At 35.6% G+C, this 19,557-nt stretch overlaps 1 protein-coding gene across 1 annotated transcript in view; it reads right to left on the reverse strand.

The window, feature by feature from the left end:
• Positions 1–19,557, reverse strand: part of LOC308417012 (ligand-dependent nuclear receptor corepressor-like protein) — a gene marked incomplete at both ends in the record, with an annotated part of 54,194 nt that overhangs the window by 6,471 nt on the left and 28,166 nt on the right. The window contains 2 exons of the mRNA XM_080912100.1: positions 14,508–14,587; positions 15,038–15,103. Of these exons, the coding sequence (XP_080768226.1) occupies positions 14,508–14,587; positions 15,038–15,103 (146 nt within the window). The remainder of the gene's footprint in view (positions 1–14,507; positions 14,588–15,037; positions 15,104–19,557) is intronic.

Genomic DNA, 19,557 nt, shown 5'->3' on the forward strand with positions numbered 1-19,557 from the left:
TGATCCACATACTTCCTGCTTCAAGTACCCTTCGGTATTTCTGGTTACAGTGTCCATGCTTAAACATACATATATACATATGTACAGGCAGTAAGACAGAGATACAAGTTTCCAATGCTGTGATTAACTCATTCCAGAGGGTCCCAACATAACTCCTGGCTGCAGGAGCGCACTGTGATTAGGTGATAGTGCTCTGCACTTATTTTCATCCTTGCCTCTCACAAATAAACCGGAGACCAAACAATGATGGACAGACACCACAGGGAACATGAGGAGAATGCACAGTCTACCTTCTAAGCACCCTCTATGCCCTGTGCTCACATTTCTTCCACATTACTGTAGTGTATAAACTCATGCATTTATTTTCACCACAGACTACTAATAAAAACTTTCTAAACAAGACAGTAGGTCACACTTTGCAAAATAAAATATACGTAAGAATTGAGAGCACATTATAACCCACACATTTCAAAAACTTAAAGTACACCCACTGTTTACAACCACGTCCTATGGTTTTCTCATTATAACTATCATTTCTATTTGTTTCAACCACAATTTATTTTAAACACATTCACCAGGTATAACTCACCCACTAAATGTAAAACCCAATAGATTTTATTCATATCTATAAACTGTTACCATGGAAATAGGAATATGTGCATCCCATTAACACTCAGCCTCCATTCCTCTGCTTGCACCTGTCCCTAAGCAGCCAGTTATATGTTATTTTACCTCTGAAGATATGTGGTCATTTCACCTAAATGGAGCCATATTGGGGGGTGTTTGACATTTTCCCCCAGAATATAATTTCAAGGTTCATTTATATCATGGCCAGTGTAGTATTTCCTTTTATTGCTAAATGAACATTCCATTTTATGGCTACTCCTCATCTTATTCATTCGAGAGCGGACAACTAATCGGACAATTTCCACTTTTCCACTATCACATGAGGAAAGAGAGTATTAACTGCCCAAGTTTTTGTATGGATGTCTATTTTCTTAGCTAGACAATTAAGAGGTCATTTCTAAATCACTATGTTACCTATATTTAGCATTTGAAGAAGTGTCAAAGTACCTAGTAAGCATGAGTAATGTGGCCTGATCTATATTATGTTTGCTGAGTATAAGTGATTCATGATGTTCTGGTTTTCCCATGTATGAAACAGGGCCTCAGTATTCACTTAGGTTCAATTCAAACATATGATTCTTCTTTCACCTCCAAAGTGTTGAAACTGCAAGAGTAAATCTCACCCAATTTTAATAAGTAGGTTTGGGTGTCACTTCTTAGATGACTATGACATGACGATCCAATCTGTCTCTCTCCCACTCACCTGCTCTCTGCCTGCATTTATGCCAGGCTGTTATCCTCCAAGGACTGTTGGTTGACTATTGTGTTTTTGCCATAGACTTGAGCATAAATAACGAAGTCTGTGGCAACAATGATGAAGCGCTTTTGCAGGGTAAACTGTTACTGATTCTTGAAACTTATATTTGAGGAAGGATTTTTTTTTTTGATTGTTTCTTTTTTCTGGTAATATTTGTCTTTTTGGTTGTTTTGTTGTGTTTTGCAGATAGGGTTTCTCTATGTAGCTCCTGACTGTCCTGGACTTTCACTCTGTATACCAGGCCTGGCCACAAATTCAGAGATCCACTTGCCTCTGCCTCCTGTATGCTGGGATTAAAGGTGTGTGCCACCACTGCCCAGCCTAACTTTTAAAAGCATGTTTTCAATTGATACTAAAAAGAAGCTACCAGCCTCCTCTAAATTGTTCGCCAGAAAGATTTTGCTTTTTTATAATGGGTTTAGGTATTTTTAAGTTTCAGTGTAATATGTCTACCTATGAAGAATTATAGAGTCCTCTATTCCTGAGGCCTATGTTAGAACACCTGAGTTTCTCTGTAAGAAAGTGGGGAGATGGTCCAATCAGCAAGATGAGTGTCGTCCAAGCACAAGGAACTGAGTCTACAGTCATAGCACTCAGGAAAGAAGCCAGAAATACATGATCCAGGAGGGGGAGGGGGCAGGAAGGAGGAGGAGGAGGAGGAAAGAAGCTTTTGGCCAGAACCAAATAGGGATAAAGCTGAGGTTTAAACTAGAATTTTTATCTTCTAGGAGTTACTTGCTTAGGGTATAAACTGGTAAGTCAGCTCACACCTACAGTTAATTCTGTCTCCAAAATTCACTTGATTATCATGTAATGACATACTACTGAGTAATTAACCACACAGTTATTGCTGTAATAACTCTGGTTTAAATTTTTTTATTATTATTTTATGTATTTGAGTACACTGTAGCTGTCTTCAGACACACCATAAGAGGCCATCAGATCCCATAACAGATGGTTGTGAGCCACCATATGGTTGCTGGGAATTGAACTCAGGACCTCTGGAAAAGCAGTCAGTGCTCTTAACCACTGAGCCATCTCTCCAGCCCAACTCTGGGTCTTTTAACTCCTTGATAAATAGTTGAAACATGAGGGGATTTAGTTGCAACCATAAGAGTTAATATGTCACTGCTAGAGAGATGGCCCCACCCCTTGCCCCGGTAAAGCAGGAGAGAGCTGGCCCTAGTGGAGCAGGTGCAGAAGAACTGACAGGCTCAGACACATAACTTTGAGATGGCCTACCCCAACAACTGGAACAGATGAAGGGGATGGTTCTGTAAATCCAAAGGTGCAGGATCTCCATGATACAGCACAACAACAGAATGTGAGGAGTCCCTGTGAGGATCCTTAATTGAAAGTAGAGCAGAAGCCAGAGATCTTGAACTAGACCAATGAATGACTCATTTCAATGAACATATGCAAGTAAATCTGTTGGAGCAGCTTTCACAGCAAAATGTTTTTCTTTTCTTTTTTTGATATTTATTTTTATTTTACTCTTTTGTTTTCATTTAGAGGGAGGTTGTAAGGATGGAGGGTAGATATAGAGGGATGAGGAGATTGGGGTGCATAATATGGAATTCACAAGGAATCAATAGAAGTTTTAAGTTTATACGACACTGTGATTACCTAAAGGCTTTCCTCACCACTTTCATGTGTCTACAACTGCTTAATTAATATAATTCTGACATGAAATACCAAAACAGAGAAAAATGTGTCTGTGAACTCTATTACTATTCTATTTTAAGGGTTATGATATTTTTTACATTAAAGAATTATCGTACATCGAATTAAATTTTACGAAAGCCAAGACATTTGCTAAGATGACTATCACATTTACTTTCCCTAAGAACACAGAAAAATGAACCTTGGACTATTTTAATATTGTACAATAACTCCAAAATCACTTCAAAGTAGATTCCTTCATGAGTTACATGAGACTAATCAATATTGAAAATCTAAGCATACTAATTTTTATAAAACAGTAACCTTTTTTGTAGCTCAGACTGGTCTTCAACTAAATGTGCCTGACTTTGCCTCCCTCATACTAGAAAAACAGTCAAGGCTATTTTGTATTAACATTGTGATCTAAGTGTGACAATTTAAGGTTTATTATCAGGATAATAAATAAAATCTATATTAGATAATGAAAATGTTTGAACAAATCTCCATATAAAAATTTTTAAACGTTACAACGACTTTGTTCCATGTTTCTAGTATTTCTTTAGAACAGATTATCAAAACAAATGGATCAAAAGAAACAGTTTGTTTTTTCCCTGAACTTTTCTCCTGTAACCAGTTTTAGCTTACAATACATGCAATTATAAAATTTAAAAAATCTGGAAAACAGAGCTGGAGAGATGGCTCAATGGTTAAGAGCATTTGTTTCTCTTCTAAAGGACTGGGTTCGGTTTCCAACACCTACATGGTAACTCACAAATATGCATAACCCTCGTTTCAGGGTATTCAATGTCTTCTGATCATTCCAGCACCAAACATGCACATGGTACACATCCACATGCACAAGCAGGCAAAACATACACATTAAAAAAAAGAAATCAATGAGTGAATAACAAATCTAAAATAATTTTAGATAAAACAATTTTTACTTCAGCCACTTTGAGTAAGGAGTGTTATATTTTGCATATTATGAATTTACTGAAGAAAAAATGATCAACCATAATCTAGTACTATTTATAAGATAATCCTTAATTTTGTGACTAATGTAAGAGCATTGTTATATAAGGCATTGCTTCATTTTATTCAATTATTATTGTATCATTTTTAAAACTATATTGTTATTTATAATAAGTTTGTATCTTGAATACAAATCCTCATTCAATATTTCTGTTTTTAATACTGCCTGGCCATTGTAGATTTATTCTCTCTCAACTCTGTTAAAAATGATAGAACTCTCCTCCTTTCCACCTTTATCAGCTCCCACAGATCTGCTTTTGACAGAATAGAAACACTATGCTATTTGGGAAAATATTACCTTTTCCTTCAGCAATTGTTTTACATTCATCCAAGAAAACATTAATGGGTCTCAAATAAAATACCATAATTTATACACAGCTCATGTGTACTGGTTATTTAACATTTGGGAAGAAACAATGGTTTAATTCTGTATATTCAAGAGTTGTGGGAAAAAAACTGACTTGATTTCAGGTGCTACATTTCTGGCACCCTCTCTTTGTAACAATTTTCCAATATCCCTTGTTTTCTTCCATCTTTATTTATTGTGAGTGCATGCACACATGCTACAACATATAGATTATAAAGAACAGCTTGCAGGGATTGGTTCTCTTCCTTCCACCACGTGGTTCCATGGACCCAATTCAAGTGGTCAGATGCAGATCTTTTGAGCCAATGTGATGACCTGCAAGTCCTCTTAACTTAATTTCTTTTAAAGATGTTAGGGTTGAGAGGTTGGCAAGGTGTGACACTCCCAATACTTGATAGGCAGAAATAGCCTTGTCTATGTTGTAAGTTCCAGGTAAGCCAGTAATACACAGTGAAATCTTGTCTAAAATCAAATAAACAAATGTGCCCTGGGGTAGTAAGGAGATAGAAGGAAAAGAACTACAGAATTTGCCAACACACTCTAGTCTGACCATCCAGGTCTAAAGCTGCAATAGTGCTAAGAAGCAACAGTGAACAGACTAAGATCTTGTCCAGTAAGACATCAAGTTCTTTACTAAAAACTTTAATGGGGTTTGGAGAGATGACTTAGCAGCCAAGAGGACCCAGGTGTGACTCCCAGCATACACTAGACCGTTCACAACTGTCTGTAGCTACAGTGCCAGGGACCCAATGACCTCCTCTAGCCTACTTGGGAATGACACACACAAAGGCAAGATGCCTATATATAAATATCACCTCAGTTTTGAAAGACTACTGAAAAGTAGTTTCAGGGTAGAAAAGATACTAGGTCCCAAATGTGTCACTACAAGTAAAGAGCAAGAAGTATTCTATTAAGGATAACATAATACTTAGGTCTTACAAACCACATGCAAATTCTGCTGCCCACACAGCCTCTTTAACTTGACTGTACTTAAAAAGCAAGGCTTAGTGTGGGCATATTCTGCTGACCTGATAGAAACATTAAACTTCTCCCAGACCTAAAACAACCATAGCTCCACAGGTCCCTGAAATAGCAAAGTCATCACTAAATAAATAATGGAACAAACTTGTATCAGCATGGAAGCTAATCTTCCCAGCAATAAACTGTTAATGAAGTTAAATTTTAAGTAGTAGGCCAAACATTTCTTACCGTTTCCTTTTTAAGTCTAATATTTGTTACCCTACAACTGGGGAGGTAAGACTGGAAGAAGCTTAAGTGGCGGCTTATTTTCTCTTGAGGGAATGTAAGAAAAGGAAACAGAAAAATCAAATAATAAGTTTCTCTTGGGAAGAATAAAGTAGTCTGGGTTTCCCAAGAGTAATTAAATAATGAAAGGATGACTTTGAAAGCTACTCCTGCCTACTATGTTCCTTGATTATCTAAATTTAGTTATAATTGTTATAAAGGAACTAAAAGCAAGTGTATATACACAAGTTTGTGGTGATTACATTAGAAAGTCTTCCAGAGTCATGAGCCTATAGCTATACAGCCTTGCCTGTTACCATACGGCTTCCTTACATTTCTAGCAATGAGCTTAGAAAAGCTGACAAGATGCAATTCATTGATTTAAATGCCAATTTCCTTCATCTGATTGTTTTAAATGCCAGTAAGTCTTTGAGAAAATGGCACCACCACTTTAAATGCTCATATACTTTAAGGTCAATCATCTAGCAGAGAATATTAATTTATTGTTCTTTGTATAAACACAGTATAAATTGGTCAATGCAATTTTTGTTATATATAAATGTTATCTTCAGTTTAACTAAGCAAACTTTCAAGTTAATAAGTAGGTTACTACATTTATAGGCTGAAAGATCCTGGAGCTTTTTTTAATTTGGGAGAGACTGTTTAACCCATGTGAAGAGTGAGCATGTGAAGTTTGAAATGCAAGGAAGCAATAGTTCAACCACTAGTGAAACTAAAAGAATTGGGTTTCAGAGATAAAAAGACATTAATATACACATTTTAAAAATAAACTGAAAGCTCAATGATCTCATAAAAGTCTGTAGAACACCTGCAAAGAGTTTTAAGATTCTTGCCATTAGGATTAAAAGAGACATTCTGCCAGCTGCTCAAAGCTTCCTCATAAGAATATTAGATCCATGACTGAGTACTACTCAATGCCTTTATCTTTCACTAGCTGGTGCTTTTGTGTAATGAGTACAATGTACAGTTATTGACTTTAACTATTGGAAGTATGTCAAATCCTATTTTTTAAAAGATAAATACATAAGTATTAAGATGTCAATATTACTACAAACAACCCCCCCCACATACACTCACTCACTCACTCACTCACTCACTCACTCACTCACTACTCACTCCATTCTCTTAGCTTCCTGAAAGAGAATGGCATCTGAAAGAAAATTAATCATCCTGTAGGCAATTATCTTTTGGAACCTCTTAAAACAACTATACAGAAACTGAGTTTTAATGCAGTATTCAAAATATATAGCAGCTCAACATTTGCTGTGGACAATTTCCTTCCATTATACAAGTAGATGCTATTAAAAAGTATTAAAGATAAATGCAAGCCACCCCCACAGTTAATAGTGATGATATCTACCTAAAAATTAATACTATCCCCAATTTTCATTTACAAACAACACATAAGAAGGCCTTCAGAAATTTTTACCCACTACTCTCTTATGACTATTGATATCTCTAGATGCCCAAAGTCATTTTAACTGCAAAGATATATAAAACTGCCTATTGGGAATAATAGCAGTATAAGGTCTAAGCATTACAAACTCCTACAGCACTGTATCTGTGCCACTAGAAAGAACGAGTTTTATATCTTGTGTTATCTATTTCTTAATTCCTCTATTAAGACTATTATATTGATGAAAGTACTATCCATGGGAGCTAGAAAGATGACTCAGTGGTTAAGGGCACTGACAACTCTTCAGAGGATCTAGGTTCTAGTCCCTACATGGCAGTTCCCAAATGATTGTTAACTCCAGTTCAAGGTTACTCAACCTCCCCCCCAAACCCTGCCCATTTCTGGCCTCTGAGGCCACCAACCTGTTCACTTGTGTGCCTACAAATACTCATTAATACAATCCTTTGAAAATTAAAAACCAAAACATATTAAAAGCCACAAAGAAGTATAATCAAAAATGCAGATAAGAGTAGCAAGATAACTCAGCAGATGAAGGTGCTTTCCTCCAAATCTGAGGGCTTGAGTTTGATCTGGGGACCTACATGGTAGAAGAAGAAAACCAACTCCTACAAGTTGTCCTCTGACCTACACATGCCCATAGCCCAATAAATAAATGTAATAAAAATATAAATAATATTGTAAATAACATAAATCTAATACCAAACTAAGTATTAGAAAAGAGAAATAATATAAAAAATGGTCTTTATAATAGAGGGGAAAGAACAAAAAGGAAGTCCATGTGCAAACACCCAGCACTTGGCAGGAAGACAGATACAGGTAGATCTCCAAGTTCTAGGTTAGCCTGATCTACACACATGTCCAGGGAAGCAAGGACTACAGTGAGTCATTGTGTATGTGGGAGGGTTTGGGGTAGGAGTCTTCTCAAGGAAGGAGGAGGAAGGCTGGAGAGGTGGCTCAATGAAGAGCACTAACTGCTCTTCTAGAGGTCCTGAGTTCAAATCCCAACAACCACATGGTGGCTCACAACCATCTGTAATGACATCTGATGCCCTCTTCTGGTGTGTCTTAAGACAGCTACAGTGTACTTATATATAATAAGTAAATCTTTAAAGGAAAAAAAAAAAAGGAAAGAGGAAACATTAATAGAACAAAACTTTAGAAATCAATAAAATCTTCTAACATTAATGTCTATTCAAAATTCAAAAAAAAGATTTATTTATTTTATGTGTATGAGTACACTGTTGCTTTCTTCACACACACCAGAAGAGGGCATCAGATTCTATTACAGATGGAGTTGTGAGCCACCATGTGGTTGTTGGGATTTGAACTCAGGACCTCTGGAACAACAGTCAGTGCTCTTAACCACTGGACCATCTCTCCAGTCCCCAAGAATAATTTTTTAATATCAAAATTAAAATTTTTTTTTGCTTAAAAATACAATGCTGAATGAAGTCGTTTTACTAATTGATTTTCTTGACCCCTCTCTTTGTTAGTATGGCTAGAACACTCTAAGGAGTAATCTAAATGAGGAAGTTCTATGAATAAGTTCACAGGCAACAGTTAATGCTTAAGGCATTCTTGTTGAATTCCTGAAAATTCTGACTCCTACACTGAGGTGTCCTAACTCCCACACTATTTGTAGTGACTTTCCTGTTGATTTTCTTACCATCTTGCTTTATTCAGCCATTCCATCCTGATTTTTTTTTTAAACCTTGAATTATGTAAATATGTTTGTCTGTATATGGGTATATACACATAAGGGAGGGGACTGTTCCAGCAAAGTTCAGAAGAAACTGTTGGACTCCATTGGAGAAGGAGTTACAGGTGGTTGTCAGCAGTCTGATTTAAGTGCTGAAAGTGAATTTGGGTTCTTTGCAAAAGCCGTACAAAATATTGAGCTATGTCCCATCTTAATTTCTTCCTCTCCAGCTGCTTCTAAAAACTTGCTCAAGTTTCCACTGTGCTACAAAAATCTGTCTTAAAGTGTTCACCTATTCATTCTCTGCTCTTGTTTTCTTCACTACTCTTTAATTATGGAAAAGATTAGGAATATACATCCACTTCTTAATATCCATAACCATCTAGTTTCTCATTAATGCTATCAGACTTAATAGTCTAGCTTCCATAATCTTGGTATGCCATTTTCTTAAAATATATTTTGGGGTACTTGCTCACCTCATTTAAGGTCCATTCATATCTGAGAAATGACCTGGGTGTTCATGTTACTAGAATAAAAAGAAAAGAGACCTTGTACTTTGTTCCACGTGGAACCTGAAGAAACTTGATGCAATGCAGGCAATTTATTCTACTGTTCTTTCCAACCTAAAATGAAGATTCTCTGCAAGCCTCAGACTTGAAGATATCATTTGCTTCAAAATCCAAGTTTTCATCCTGTATACTGTATTACAATTCCATTTACAAAACTCTACCTTTTTTGTTGTTGGTGTGGCTATAACACTCTGAAGGGTAAATGAGGAAGTTCTATGAATTGGAATGTTCATTTGCTGGACATTTCCAATTATGCTCTTATTTTCACTATAAACTGTTTTCTGGATAACTGTATTGGCCATTTCACCTTCCATCTCCCTAAGCCATCTGAGCTTAGAAATTAAAGATAGTATCATTTCCTTTTTCTTTATCTGCATCCACTAAACATTTACATAATACACGCATAATCACTAAGGATTGGTAATGCTTCAGTCCAGATTATCTAATGAATTTTCCCTATAACTTTTCAAGTTAAAGACCCTACCTAGTTCAGGCTCATTTTCTGGGTTATTGCTAGAGCCCATGATTTTCTGACTATGAATACCTCTACTACAACTAAAAACCAACTGCTTAAATTAATGGCTTTAAAGTACAGATTTTCTTTTGAGGTACATATTGGGTTCTGCTTCCTTGATAAAGCAACATCTCTTAGAATTATTATCTATCTTCTCTTGTATTATCCATTAGCTCTAAAAATACTTATATGAAAATGGAGATTTTTGTTCTTAATTTCCCACCTAGGGTTACAGGTATTATGCCACCATCAAGGTTATCCTATACCTAAAAGAACTTTTTAAATGCTAAAAGCCAGCCATGGTAGCACTCAGGAGACTCATAAGACCAACCTAGTCCTCACAGTAAGTTAAAACAAACACCTCCCTCCCCAAAATCTAAGAAGCTGATGAGTAAGTAATGAGGATGATTATGAATCTATTCTTGGTACATGGATGCACTGAAAACACACATTGACATAATTCTTCAAATTCATGAAAACGCTTGGCTTTTTATTTAGTAAATATACTTACCTTTGCCTGATAAACAAAACAGAGAAAGGGGAAAGCATGCCAGAAGTTAAAGATCCAGCACAGCTAAAGCTGGTCACTTCAAACAGCATCCAGCTCTTTTACCTTACTTTCTCCCTCTTTCCAAGTATCTCCAAGTCCTATAAAATCCTTCCTCTCACTATCATTTCATTTGCTACTTTTGTTAACAAACTGGGTTAATGAAAAAGAAAGGAAGGAAGGAAGGAAGGAAGGAAGGAAGGAAGGAAGGAAGGAAGGAAGAAAAGAAAGAAAGAAAATCTCAACTAGGAAGCTTTGCCTGTAACAATCTCTGACCCTTTTCATTTTCTTATTTGTAAAATTAGAATATCTTTAAACCAACCTCAAAAGACCATTTTGAAGATTAAACTGCAACATACAAAAACATATCGACAAAAAGAATACTGAAAAAATGCCTATCTTCACCTATAAATTATATCCTCTAACATCTGTGGTATTTTACTCAAGTAGTTTTTCTTACTGGTTTTGTTTTTCCACAGTTTGAGTTATCCAGGGTCAATTGTAGTCCACAACAATGAAATGCAAAAATCCCAGGAATAATTCACACGTTTTAAGTGTGTGCTGTTATGGGTAGAAGAAAATTCTCAAGCTGCCTCACTGTGGGCAGGTGTTTGAGAAGTCACTTCGGCATCTGGCTGTGCTATGACTCCCGAAGTGGCACGCACAACATGTACCGAGAGTACTGAGACCTGGCCACCATGGCGCAGTCACACAGTGCCCTCAATGTGCCTGAACGCACTCCATCGAGATCATGAAGGTGGAAGAAATTGCAGCTGGCAAGTGCCACCTGCCAGCTGTCAAGCAGTTCCCATTGCCCCACCACATGTTGTGGGGCCAGCACAAGCTACGCTTCACCACTATGACGACCAACACCTTCACTAAATAAAAGCTTCAGACTGTCCAAAGAACAAAAGAAAAAGAAACCAATAGTAGCTGGAGAGATGGTACAGGGGTTAGGAGCACTTGCTTTTGCAGAGGATCTGGGTTCAACTCCCAGCACCCATATGGCAGCTCACAACCATCCATAACTCCAGTTTTAGACAATCCAATGAATGCCCTCTTCTAACCCTAACAGGCACCAGGCACAAACAAACATGCGGGCAAAACATTGATATATACATGCAAGTAAAGATTTATACATATAAAAATGAAATAAGTTAATCTTAAAGAAAACACTCAATAAACTACCAGGTTAATCTGTGAAACTATAGGAAAAGTAAAATGTATGCTAGTTTTGCCAAAGTTACAGCCATGATACAACAGAATATTTAGTTGAGGTAGGCAAGGGATTAAATTGATGACTGGAAGCCATGAACAGGAAGTGTTCTGATTGTTACAAGTTTGGTTACTATTGTTAACTTTGTACTGTGCCTAATTATAAAGTATAGGCTTCATACACACACACACACACACACACACACACACACACACACACACACCCTACACAAGAAACCCAAAAACTAAACTAACAGCAATAACAAAAGAAGAAACAAAACAGTATACATACAAAACTCAATAACAGCAGTGATTTCAGACATTCACCAGAGAACTTAGAATACATTCCTCCAGAAAGAAAGACCATTGTAACCTACAAGTGAATTATCAGTTCCATTTCCCAAAGACAGCTAGCTACTTTGTGATTTTTTTTTAACCTGTAAGTAAATATAAAAGTTGTATTTGTTATCCATTCTACTACCATTATTATCTGCTAAAATTTCTATTGGCTCAAATTAAAAAACAAAACCACCCTTTCTCAGTCATTGCTTCTACTTTTCAGACATACTCTACAATATCTCATCGGTGATCCCAAACTCAAGACTCCAGTAACAAGCACATTAAGTATTATCATATTTTCTTAAGTCTTTCAAAGCAGTGGGTTTATTTCTCAACTCTAATCTTTCTCAGAAAAGATATCAGAAATGCGTGCAAAGAGTCCCAGAGAATAATCTTTTTCTATACAATTCAACAAAAGTTATATATAAAACTTTATACTACTTAGGCTTTTTTGTTTCCTGTCTTCGAGCACTAGATGGCTCTCTTGAAAACAAAACAAACAAACCAAAGAGACTAAGTGGTGTCAAATAAAGAAATCAGACTCTAGAACCAGTTGAGCTGTCAAACAGAAACATGTTCTCCATCTGGGGAGATGACTCAGTAAGTTCAGATCCCCAGAACCCATGGAAAAGCCAGGCCAGCCAGTGCACCCCTGAAACATTTGCAGTGACGTAGGAAAGCAATGACACACAGGTAGAATCCAAGAGCTCATTGGCCAGCTAATTTGGGTGATAGCAGTGACATCCAGGTTCAGTGAGACCTTTCAAATTATAAAGTGGAGAGCAATAGAAGAAGTCGTCCAAAGTCAACCCCTGGCCTCCATATGTGTACACAAACAGGCGAGTAAGCCTGTACACATATGTGTGCACACATGCATACATTATCTTCCCCACAGAAAAATATTCCAGTTAAAAAATCCAACTAAAAGCTGCAAAACTACAATGAACAAAAACAGCTATTTTAAATGATTCATTATTTCATGTCTTATTTGTTTCCTCCTAAGAATATATCGTATTTTGTGCTTATACATCAACAGAAAACTCAATCATATTATAGTAACATATTGATCCATCACTCAGCAGATAATGACTCTCTTCCCAATTCTAATATGAAAAGAAAACTGTTCTCCTTTTCTTCTACCACAATTCCTATTAAATGATTTGTTCAATTGCTAGCATCCAATATATACACACATAAATGCAGATACACAGAATTTAAACAAACATCAACTCCATCCATTGACTACTCTTGACAATGTTATTTTATTTTGCCTTCTTTCAAAGCCAGTAAATTTCAGAACAACTTTCTCATTTATTTAACAAAATATACCATCGTGGATATTAGCAGGAACAATTTTCATGGAGAAAAAGATGCCACTAATATATGTAAGAAGTTCTTAAACCACCACATGATAGCATTCAGATTTCAAAAGCTATTTTTGGACAATAACCAGTCCAACAGTACAGAAGAGACAAGGAAGGTATAAACATGGCCACCTTCAGCAACCATGATAAGGGCAAGAACAAATACTCAAATTTTTCAGAAAGGGGGAAAAAGAACAAGACATACTATCAACTGGCAAATAACTGTATAAATTACATGTATTAAAGTCGTATGAAAGAGGAAACAGCGCTAGGAGCATGTACACCATTCATAGGACAGCAGAGGCATTTTAAAAAGTAAGAGATTTTCAAGCTACAAAGGAGGTGCTTAAGAACATACTCCTAAGATTAGAAAAAGGAAAAAGTTTTACGTTCAATACAGATCCTGTTACTTCAGCAGTCCAGAAATATAGGCTACAGTGATGTCTGTGGGAATTAAAAAAAAAAAAAAAAAGCAAGATGCAATAGGGGTGATTGATAGAACTTTGCCAATGAATGTAAGTTATTATATAGCAAGAAGAAGAAATCAGAATGTTTCCTAGATTTTGCAGTAGGAAACTGGGACAACAGGATACCATGAAAGCAAGGTAGGATGGTAAACCCACTGAATTTTCAGTAACTGAAATGTTTCCAGAGCAAAATTATGTTTAGTTTTTTTTTTTCTAAAGGTAATAAATCAGAAACACAGAGGCTGAGTTAATTTCTAATTAAAGATAAACAGCACTCATGTCCAGTTATTATAAAGAAACATTAAAAAACAGAAACTTACTAAGTCTTAAGTCTATACAAATTACTACTAACTTTTTGTATCACAAATGACTATTTCTTGCACTGCTATATACTTTATATTTAAGATAAATGTAAATGTAACAGTTTGAGACTCAGTTAATTCTTCTGCCTAAATATACGTAAGACAATGTATATTGATATGAAATTTCTTAATATGCTAATCAACACACTAAAAACAGTTTAAACTAAAAAGCCAGCTACTATCAAACCTTTTATAAACAAGCAACCAAATTTTCCTTTTCCTGTAAACCGTCCAAAAAAATGATTCAAAACTTAAAGACACTAAAATACCATACTAGACAACATTCCTAAGCTTCTTGATTACCTTTACTTTATCTCTTTTCAAGCAACAGAACAGACAATTTTCATCAAAAGCCCAATCAGAAATGCTTTCAGGTTCACACTCTGCAAAAGTAAGAAAAACAAGTTTTAATAATTATAAGCTGGAATTTTTCAGAAAATAAATCAGAGCTAACTACAAAACTATTATACAGTTTATGAAAACCTCACTAAAACTAGGTATTTCACATTTATCTTTAAATTCTTGTATTTTAATCAAACTCAGATTCTCACCCATGGAAAAATGTGTACTCTACCCTCACAGCAATGACTTGAAATCCTTTCCACTAAGCCCTCCAAGCCTCTTCTGTCTTAAAACTCTAAAAAGAAAATTCTTCACACAATTCCTAGTTGCTCATTAGTCAATTGTGCTAATGATACATATGTGAGCAGTATAAACTAAACACAAACATGCTGCCCTAAATATAGTTTAACACTTACAAAACTGAGAAAGAGACCTAAATCACCAAGGTTTTAACCACAAAGACTGTAAAATACCAGAAATGTTTTGAATACCTTTAAATAAACTGAGATCTTTTAATAACGCAGGTCCAAACAGCCCTTCAAGAATACTTTCAAATCCTAAAAGGATAAAAAAAAATGAATAAATATAATTCATCATCACAATATTCACTAAAAAATACTGCCTTCTTCTGGTTCTCAGAATCATTATTGAAGGGATGTTCAGGAAACAGTCCCTGAGAAATCTAAAAAGGGGTGTCTGCATTTTTGTTAATAATTAACACAACAATGATTCAAAGTACATTCAATAACAAGACAAAACAGAAATTATAAATGACCAATGAAAGAATGGAGGTTCAATCTCCTTCTACAAGACTTCACAGAAATGAGATTCTGAAAAGGTGCCTTCCCAATGGAAGTGTCATGCTTTGGATGTCCATAAACTTTCTAGAATAATCTAAACAGTCCCCCTTTTCTTCACAACAGTTGATACATAAATTTCTCTCAGGTTAATAGTTTTCTAAAGAAAATTCTCAAGATCAGTTTTTTTCACCTCTCACAATATTTTAGAAAGAAAAGTCGTGTATTACTTCACAACACAACATTAACTACTTGGTCTATTTTTTAAAAAGGTACACAAAGAGAAAGAAATGAGGAAAAATTCACATAGCTGTAAAAAATTGTTCCAAAACATTGTGTCCTTTACCTGTGAGAAAGAAAGAGAAAACCAGGTTTTCTAACTGACTACATCAAATACTGTTATGTACTTAATGAAAAACAGTTTAAATATCTTGCTGTTGTGTGTTGTTATGAAAGGAAGAAAAAAACCTGTGAGAGAATAGTGAAACCTACAGTGGCTTTAAAAACGGGGGAAAAATGTCAAGGACCTCACTATAAAGTTCAAATACTTATTACAAATGATCTGAGAATCCATATGTACTTTAACTATGACCTTTAGAAAGAAATAATGTTATGCATATTTGGTACACATTATTACTTTTCAAATGCAAAGAAATATCAATGAATTTAGAAAGGAAAAGAGGACAGGAAAGATGGCCTTCTCTTTCAGAGAACCAGAGTTTGATTCCTAGCATCTGTATGTAAGCTCTTAATTGTCTCAGTAACACTAGTCCCGAGGTATCCAATGTCCTTTTGGGCCTCCAAAGGCAATGCATACACATGGTACACAGACACAGAAGTAGGCAAAATACATACACAATTAAAATTAAAAGTAAAAGACAGACTTCAGAAACAGCACTATCTTGCTAAACAATTAATCAAAATAATATTGCAATTAAAATATCTTTGCCCTACTTTCTATAAATCTCTAATTTTCAATATAGTAGCTGCTGAAGTTTGTGTTGTGATTACAGTTGATTTGTATATTATTTTTAAACTGTAACTTTTTGATTTATCATTAGAAAGCAATTACTTTCAATTTTACTTCTTGACATCAAATTATTATAAAGGTATTAATTACTCACTAGTAAAGGTAATTAAATTACTCACTAGTCAAAAATAGTTACTTGTTATTTACCTAATGTAATTAATTACTGTGTCCTCTTGCTCTTTCAAACATTAGAAAAGGAGAAAGGGCTTGAGTCAGGAGTTACGGAGGCAGAGAGGTGGTGGAGGAGCAGTAATCAGGATGAATGGCTAGATACTGTCTATCTTTGACCTTGGAGACTATGCATTCTCAGCAACAGCTAGCTAACCTCTGCTCCTTTAAGCAAATCTTAAAACAGTCTCCAACTCTTAAGTCCTCTTATTTTCCAGAAAGGAGTTCTTATTTTTGTAATATGACTGAAAGCATTTGAATATCTTAGAAGACACTAACTAAAAATCCAGCTAGTTTGGTAGTTCTTACATGAAAGATCAATCTAATATTTTCACCTGTGTTGTAAAATTATAACTAATTTCCAAACTCCCATAGTAAGCCAAATTTTATTTCTGAGACAGAGTTTCTAGAAATAGCACAGAATAATATCCTCTGGTCCTCTTATCTCAGTCTCCAGAGTGCAATGGTTACAACCGTGTACTATCATGTCATGCCTGTCCTCAATTTCCAAAAAGGAAAAGGTAACATAGCAAGAAATACTAAGAAAGTAGAAGAAAGCAACAGCTTGAAAGATAATAACTCAAAACTTAAAAAGATCAAGGTCAACTAACTATGAAAGAAATTCAGTAATGCATAGTCATCAGAAAAAAAATTTACAAAAACAAAAAAACTGGTGGCCCAGCACTCTGGAGACCAGAGGAAATTGCAGGACAACCAGACTACACAGAGAAACTCTATCTCAAAACAAAAAACAAAAACAGAAAAGCAGAGTGAAGGGATTCAAGGAATGCTTGCTGGATACGGTACATGCCTATACCAGCTTTCAAGAGGCGACATGAGTAGAATGCCACCATTCAGAGCAAGACGACACAGCAAGTTCTACACCAGCCTGAGCTACTAACTAAAGTCCTGCACTGGGGGAGAGGAATAGGAACTCATATAAAAATAAGCAAGTAGTCAACAACACAACAAATTTAGTCATAACAGATTTTGCTACAACTAATTTTGTTCTAAAAAATAACCATATGTAAGTCATTTCTCTTCTGTTCATTTGCCACAACACACTGAACTTTACAGATAAACACTGCACACTATAAATTCCTAATTTGCTGTTCTCTGTTCACTGGATATTAGCACTATTCGGTTTTACTAACAATAAATATTGAATTTAGCAGTTGCATAGCAACACTGAATTACCTCACATACTATGCTTGACATTAACTGAAGGCAAGTAAGAACAAAGACACTCAAAAATCCATTCCAGGATTTCATAAGAAGCCAAGATGAATTATATAACAAAGAACCTTAACGAATGAATACTGCACTCCCCAGCCAGCCATCATGGTGGCCATCCTATACCTAAGGGGCAGGAAGGTGGTGGCTGCAAAGAAGATGGAAAAGTCTCTCTGGTGTCAATCAGCTCTAGGCTCCATCTTGTTATAGAAAGTGGGAAGTATATGCTTAGATACAAACAGATACTGAGGATGATAGACAGGGCAGACTGAAACTGGTTATCCGAGATAACTGCCCAGCTTTGATGAAATCTGAACTGGAATACTATGCCATGTTGGCTGAAACCGTTGATGACCATCACTACAGTGGCAATAATATTGAATTGGGCACAGCATGAAGATTGCATACTGGCTGTCACTGACCCAGGTGATTCCAGTTATTTATAATTAGAAACCTGCCAGAACAGACTAATAAAAATAAAATCAGTAAAGTTTTCCTTTAATAAAACTTTTTGCCAGAGCTCCTTTGAGAAAAAAAGAAAAAGAAAAAAGGAATACTGTTCACCACAACTGTGCACCTACCTGCACTAGCCTCAGAAGTCTTCAACACACTGGCAAGAAAGATCTTCAAAGGGAGTTTTTAGCAGCTGAACTAAGACATTTCCCTTCATTCTGGAGGTTTATTACAGATTCACTGCAGTCTGAAATTTTTGGCAGCATTAGAAAGAAAACTCAAGAAAAATGATTTAATAGCAAAAATAATTTGGTCACTAATCAGTTTATTCTTACAAACAACACACAGAATTAAAATTCCAAAGCTGATGTAGATGGAGTCTTACTCTATGGACTTGAAAAAGTTGCTTAAGTTAGGCTTATTGTGCTATCAGTACACTTTGGTTTATGCTGCTGAAAAAAAAAAAAAAAAAAAAAAAGAAGACTACCTAGGCTAGACAAGCAGTCACTCACTAGGGTGTTTAAAGTACCTTATGTAGACCCTTACACATTTTAAAACCTGTCTCCGTGCACAAGACTACTTACAAAGAAGTCCTAATCAACATCACAACTGGTCTTAAATCCAGTCTCTAAGTCTCTTCACTACAACTTTCAGTGTCTACAGATTCTACTTAAAACCAGGATAGTACTCCATTGCTTCTTTACAGTTCCCACTGTGTAAGAACAAACAAGTTCTACCTGCAATCCTACATCAAACAATAAAATCATTTTATAATCTGAAACGATCTCCTTTTGTAAGGTACTTCAACACAGTTCTGCTCAGATTGTTGTTTCTGATTTTTAACTGTGTTCAATAATTTCTTTTTGCTGACATTTTCTCAAGTCTTTGTATCTTACTTTTGTCCAAATAAAAGTATCTGAACCTTAAATCATTAATAATCCAAGAGCTAAGAAGGAAGGAAGGAAGGAAGGAAGGAAGGAAGGAAGGAAGGAAGGAAGGAAGGAAGGAAGGAAGGAAGGAAGGAATGAAAAATACACAGAATGTGAAAACAGAAAGGGGAGGATGACTGAGAGAGGAAAGATAAAGACAGGTAGAGAAAAACAATGGGGACAGTTATTACAAAAAAAAAAAAAAAAAAAAAAAAAAACCCACCAAAATGGAGCTTATTATTTTGTGTACTAATCTTATAATTAAAAAAAATAGTGCTAGAGAGATAGTTCAGGGGCTAAGAATATTGCCTATTCTTCCAGAGGACAGGTAAAGAAAACTGAAATCAAAACAGCAAAACATGTCCTTTTCAGTCTATCCATTTCAACATCTTTTTTTGTTT

The sequence above is a fragment of the Micromys minutus genome (assembly GCF_963924665.1).
Source record: "Micromys minutus genome assembly, chromosome: 2".
In the NCBI taxonomy this organism is placed as follows: Eukaryota; Metazoa; Chordata; class Mammalia; order Rodentia; family Muridae; genus Micromys; species Micromys minutus.